Source organism: Apiospora kogelbergensis (assembly GCF_038363985.1).
Source record: "Apiospora kogelbergensis strain CBS 113332 chromosome Unknown utg000005l_segment0_segment0, whole genome shotgun sequence".
In the NCBI taxonomy this organism is placed as follows: Eukaryota; Fungi; Ascomycota; class Sordariomycetes; order Amphisphaeriales; family Apiosporaceae; genus Apiospora; species Apiospora kogelbergensis.
In genome coordinates this window covers 3,433,208-3,439,207 of record NW_027117422.1, presented here as the reverse complement: position 1 = coordinate 3,439,207, position 6,000 = coordinate 3,433,208, and the positions used below count along the sequence as shown (strand labels likewise).

At 53.3% G+C, this 6,000-nt stretch overlaps 1 protein-coding gene across 1 annotated transcript; it reads left to right on the top strand.

Annotated features, from left to right (window-relative positions):
• Positions 1 to 205: 205 nt before the first annotated feature.
• Positions 206 to 3,374, top strand: PG998_007712 (Sec23/Sec24 trunk domain-containing protein; the record flags this gene model as incomplete). Its single annotated transcript, XM_066874528.1, has 2 exons — positions 206 to 3,199; positions 3,291 to 3,374. The coding sequence occupies 2 exons, from the start codon at positions 206 to 208 to the stop codon at positions 3,372 to 3,374; spliced, it is 3,078 nt and encodes a 1,025-aa protein (XP_066730473.1).
• Positions 3,375 to 6,000: the final 2,626 nt, after the last annotated feature.

The window sequence follows — 6,000 nt, the reverse complement described above, 5'->3', positions numbered from 1 at the left end:
AATACAGCCAAGCCAACCAGACCTTTCTTTGCAGTGAATATTCCGTGCTTGCTGCGACTTGCTGGCCATGGGCAGCTTCGTGCATTTATGATTTCTCATTTCGCAGACAGGCGTCGAATTGATTGATCTCCTCTTCCGAACCGCCCACCTAACAGGATAAGCCGATCGCATCGTCACCTCTTTCGCATCACATCCTACCCACGCCATGGCCGACTATTCCATGTACCACTCCCTGGGACAGGGCGAGCAGCTCGACCCGAACGACCCCAACCGAACGAGCCAACCCGCACCACCTCAGTTTGTTCCGCCAGCAGCCCAGCAGTACTATGGTGGCCAAGCGCCACCACCACAACCCATGGGAGGAGCCCCCTCTCCCCAACCGCCTCAGGGCTATGCGCCGCCACACGGCCAAGGCATGTACGGAGGACAGTCGCCGCAGCAGGAGCAGGAGTTGGCCTCTCAAATGGCAGGGCTTGGTATCGCGGACGGCCACCAAACGGGTGCGGCCAAGAAAAAGAAGAAGGACAGGCATGCCTTCCACAACGTCGAGGCACCTACTGGATCGTCACAAGCTTTCAATGGCATGCCGCCCGTCGGTACCCCTTCCACGCCATTTCTGAACGCTGATCCGTCCGCCCAAGGCGGCGGACAACAATTCTTTGGCTCGCCCATGACCCCCAACCAATTTGCACCGAACAGCCAGTTCCCCGCCCCGGCCAGCTCACCTTATAACCCAATTGCGTCTTCCGGGTTTGCTGCGAGTAACGGGACACAGGACAGTGGACCACAGTCCGCCTTCGTACCTGCTTCGGGTGGTGGACAAGTCTCCCCAGATGACATCCCGAGTGTGCCAATCTCAAGAGACGTCCCTCAGCAGTTCTACTTAAATAATGTATATCCCACCTTTGAGCGTCATGTACCTCCGCCGGCCAGTGTCCCTTTCGTTGCCTTCGACCAAGGCAACTCTTCGCCCAAGTTTACTCGTCTCACTATGAACAACATCCCCTTCAGCGCCGAGGGTCTGAGTTCTACCGGGCTTCCTCTTGGCTTGGTTGCTCAACCCCTTGCCAAGCTCGAGCCTGGAGAGTTGGAGATTCCCGTTCTGGACTTTGGCGATGTTGGGCCACCACGTTGCCGACGTTGCAGGGCCTACATCAACCCGTTTATGATGTTCCGTGATGGAGGTTCCAAGTTCGTCTGTAACTTGTGTACCTACCCCAATGATACCCCTTCAGAATATTTCTGCGCCACAACTCCTCAGGGCGTGAGAGTGGACCGGGATCAGCGCCCTGAATTGAGCCGAGGCACCGTCGAATTCTTAGTTCCAAAGGAATACTGGACCAAAGAGCCGGTCGGCCTGAACTGGCTTTTCGTGATTGATGTCACGCAGGAGGCATTCAACAAGGGTTTCCTTGAGGCTTTCTGTGAGGGTATTCTGGCAGCCTTGTACGCCCCTGAAGGCAGCGAGGGCGAGACGGACGAGAATGGAGAGCTGAGACGCCGGATACCCAAAGGGGCCCGAGTAGGATTCATCACATACGACAAGGACATTCACTTCTACAACTGCAACCCAGCGCTGGAACAGGCGCAGATGTTGATCATGCCCGACATCGAGGATCCTTTCCTGCCCCTAAGTGACGGACTTTTCGTCGACCCCTATGAGTCCCGAGCAGTCATCAGTTCACTTCTTACCAGATTACCTACCCTCTTCGCCAACATCAAGAACCCCGAGCCAGCTTTACTACCGACCCTGAAGTCAGCCGTGGCTGCCCTAGAAAAGACCGGTGGGAAGATCGTTTGTTCGCTCTCGGCTTTGCCGACATGGGGACCCGGCAGACTCTTTATGAGAGACGACGGAAAGCACCCTGGCGGTGAGATTGACAAGAAACTTTTCAACACCGAGCATCCCGAATGGAAGAAGGCTGCCGAGAAAATGACGGCTGCTGGTGTTGGTATTGACTTCTTCTTGGCAGCGCCCTCTGGCGGTTATCTTGACATTGCTACGATTGGACACGTCGCTTCGACAACAGGCGGCGAGACCTTCTACTATCCCAACTTCGTGGCTGGGCGAGACAACGCAAAGCTTTCACAGGAAATCAAGCACACGGTAACCCGCGAGACCGGATACCAGGCTTTGATGAAAGTGCGCTGCTCCAACGGTCTCCAGATCTCAACGTATACGGGTAACTTCATCCATCATACGATCGGAGCAGACCTCGAGATTGGCGTTATCGACGCTGACAAGACCATTGGAGTCACGTTTGGCTACGATGGCAAGCTCGACTCGAAGCTTGATGCCCACTTCCAATGTGCCTTGCTATATACGACTGCGAATGGCCAACGACGCGTGAGGTGCCAGAACGTCATTGCCAGCGTCAGTGAGAATGTGCGAGACTGTCTGAAGTTTATCGACCAGGACGCAGTCTATACCATAATAGCGAAGGAAGCAGCCAGCAAGTTGGCCACCACATCTACCACGCTGAAGGACGTTCGTTTGGCGCTCACGGAGAAGACGATTGACGTATTGGCTGGGTACAGGAAGAACCATGCTGTACAATCGCACCCACCTGGGCAACTGGTCATGCCGGAGAAGATGAAGGAATTCGCCATGTACATGCTTGGCCTGATCAAGTGTCGCGCCTTCAAGGGCGGCAACGAGAGCTCTGATCGCCGGGTTCATGAGATGCGCATGATTCGATCGATGGGAGCAGGCGAGCTCAGTCTATACCTGTATCCCCGCATGCTACCGGTTCACAACCTGGCACCAGAGGATGGCTTCCCCGACGAAAACGGCCATCTCAAGATGCCACCCGCGATCCGGACGTCCTTTTCCAGGGTTGAGCCCGGCGGTGTGTACCTTGTGGACAATGGTCAACAGTGTCTCCTTTGGTTCCATGCCCAGACTTCCCCTAACCTCCTGGTCGATCTCTTCGGAGAGGGCAAGGACAACCTCAAGGCACTCGACCCGTATAGTTCGAGCTTGCCAGTACTAGAAACACACCTCAATGCGCAGGTGCGCAACATCATTGAGTTCTTAAAGACGATGCGCGGATCCAAGGCACTTACGATTCAGCTCGCGAGACAAGGCATCGATGGTGCCGAGTTCGAGTTCGCTAGAATGTTGGTCGAGGATAGAAACAACGAGGCGCAGAGCTACGTGGACTGGTTGGTTCACATTCATAGGGGAGTGCAGCTAGAAGTAAGTGCCCCAATTTCCCCTTCCGTACTTCTTGCCATGACTATCTTCGAAGTTGGCCGATAGCTAACGTTATTTTCTTCTCCCCTCACAGCTCGCCGGTCAGCGCAAGAAGGAAGGCGATGACAACGGAGGCGTGATGTCCAACTTTGCAGGATTGCGGCCACAGTATTGGTAGAAGCTGGTGATCTCTTGGGATACGTAGGCAGAGAAGTGCGTGGGTGATACACTTGATGAGCTACGATTAAGAAAAAATAAAGCAATGAAACCGGTGTGCCTACGAGACATATGCTGTACCCATGAGTTCCAACGAGCCCGTGGTTACCGCAGCCGGAAGCCCACAAGCGAGATTACGTGCGTCCGAGTCGCAATGCAGAAGTGCCAGCCAACCCCCGATCTCGCCATGTCAGTCCTCATGATAAGATCATGATATGTACGGTCCAGAGTCCAGAGCATAACAGACCCCGCGGAGATGGGAGAATATCGGTGATCCGAATTTACTGAAGCCGTTATGTCAAATGATAGATAGCGAGACATGCCGTCTCCTATTGGACGCGATACTTGGGTGCCAAGGTGTGGACTACAGGATCGACAACACTCCCTCGCAGGAAGAAGAGCTTGATCATACAGGTGTGGCGTGCTACTAACGCCTGGTACTTTTGATATGCTTGGCCTCTAGCTCTTCACTTGGTTACACTGCCCTCCTCTCTTAATACAACGGGGGAAGGTCGATTCCAGGAGATGCGTGGGGAGACGAATCAGTTTGATGGCTTGCATAATTAGACCTTGATGCAGATAGGATCCTTGATACTTCGCGATGTGCGAACAAACACACCCTGTGCCCCCGATGTCGGGAAAGAGGGGCCGAGAAGCCGCTGGTTTGGGCAGATGCAATGTTAATATTGCCCAGGTAAATAAGAAAAGCCTCTAGATGTGTGCTTTTGCGGTCTCGAGTCAGCCGCCATTCATCTCGCGTAGGACCTTAACCGAATTTCAAACGTGTGATGGTCAAGCTATCACCAATACGTGCGTCTCTTTATTGGCACTTCCCTGGCCGTCTCAATTGTGCTTATGTTTGATTCCAGTCCAAGCACTGCGCTGCTACGTCGAGCCCACCAGCGCCGTGTCGGCCATCTTTATGATATCCTTCGAATAGGCCACGGACAGAACCCGGATCTATCCGGGTCAGATCTCCATGACAAGGATATTATATATCTACCCTTATTTCACGGCTGAGAAAAAAAGACGGGTTGAAGATGCAAAGTTCTGGCCAGCGGGCTGCGTTCCGAGATATGGTCTCTCCAAGTTGATAGACCTACAGGGTACAGTAAACCAGTACAGTAACCGCTAGTTGTTCTCACCAGAGATGGGACCTGTAAGGGATAAGTGGTGACAGTCTGGGGATAATGGGGCATAGATTGGGCTGTCTGTCTGGTGCTTTGTGACGCTGTTTACCTACGCTTAAGCGATGCCGGATGTGTGACCAGGCGCTGGGGCGCGCTTTTGCGACCAAGGAAGCCAACAACATCCACGAATCCAATGTGACATCGTTGCAACCCCTAGGCCGTTTACCCTAAAATACCGGGTTGGAGGGCAAGATAGTCCCTAGTTGTGACCCTGGCACAAAGCTAGCACACCAAAGACGACCCATTGTCACCACCTTTCCATATCGAGTCGGTCGCACATGGTAAGATGTAGATAATGCTGGCAAGAACATCATTGGTCCCATCGGGCGGGCCTATTGCTTGGAGTGCCATCTACGGGGCAGGCAAATAGAAGGCCTCGTCAGGCTGCCGTGCAAAGCCTACGAAAACCAATAATGACTTTGCATCAGTATCGTCCATATCTGTGGCGGACTCGCCACCAACCGAACTGTTCATTTATGCGGGATCACCAATGCATGGTTCAGCGTTGCATTCGTTATCAGGTAGAAGACCCAATGGATGGATCCGCGCACAAGAGAGGGGGAGATGGTGAGCGGAGTGACGGAGTGACTCTACCAGGACCGAAACTCCCTGTTGTAAATGCTCATTCTTACCTCTGAGATTCTGTGAGAGCTATTTCAGACGTCCAGCACAAGTTATCACCCTCTGGACCGAGTCGTCCAAGAGGCAGTTTGCTTCGAATATCTCAAGATCGTGACTAACGCATGTTCATTGGCCCCCCTTGCCGCAGAACGAAGGAACAGTGGCGCGGTCGGTTTGGGAGCAAGTGTGTGAAGGTCGAATCAGCCCCGCGCGTGTGGGCGTTTAAAGGTCTGTTTGCGAATTTGTAGTGCCGCCCACCTGACATCTACGATCTGATGATCCTGCGAGACTCATTTTCACTTCTTCTACATCTCTCCCTCGGGCTGGAAAAGACCTCATGACGCCGATACGTTGGGCCAGAAGTAACGATGATGCGGTGACAAGATCGTTCATTGGACAATTAGGTGATGACAATGTGGCCGGGGGCCGAAAGAAAACCACCCCCTGTTATGGTACATAGCACATCCCGGTGCGGTGGATGTGGCTGGTGTAGTTTGTTCAACTTCTGTCTCGGCACTCATCAATCAGAGCAGCCACTCGCAGAAACGCCTGGTGAGAGTCCAGCGGAGGTGTGTGTCGATACAAACAAGCAACCATATGGCGTCAATAAGATATGGCAACCGAGTCCGCAGCGCTAGAAGATAAAACTGCATCTCGTACAGCCATAACGCCAGTGAGCTTAGCAGCTTACGAGGCTCTGGTTATATCGGTTTAAAATATGGCACCGTGGCCCATCAAAGGCCTGGAAATGATTCAGTGCTACTCCTGGTCTACCAA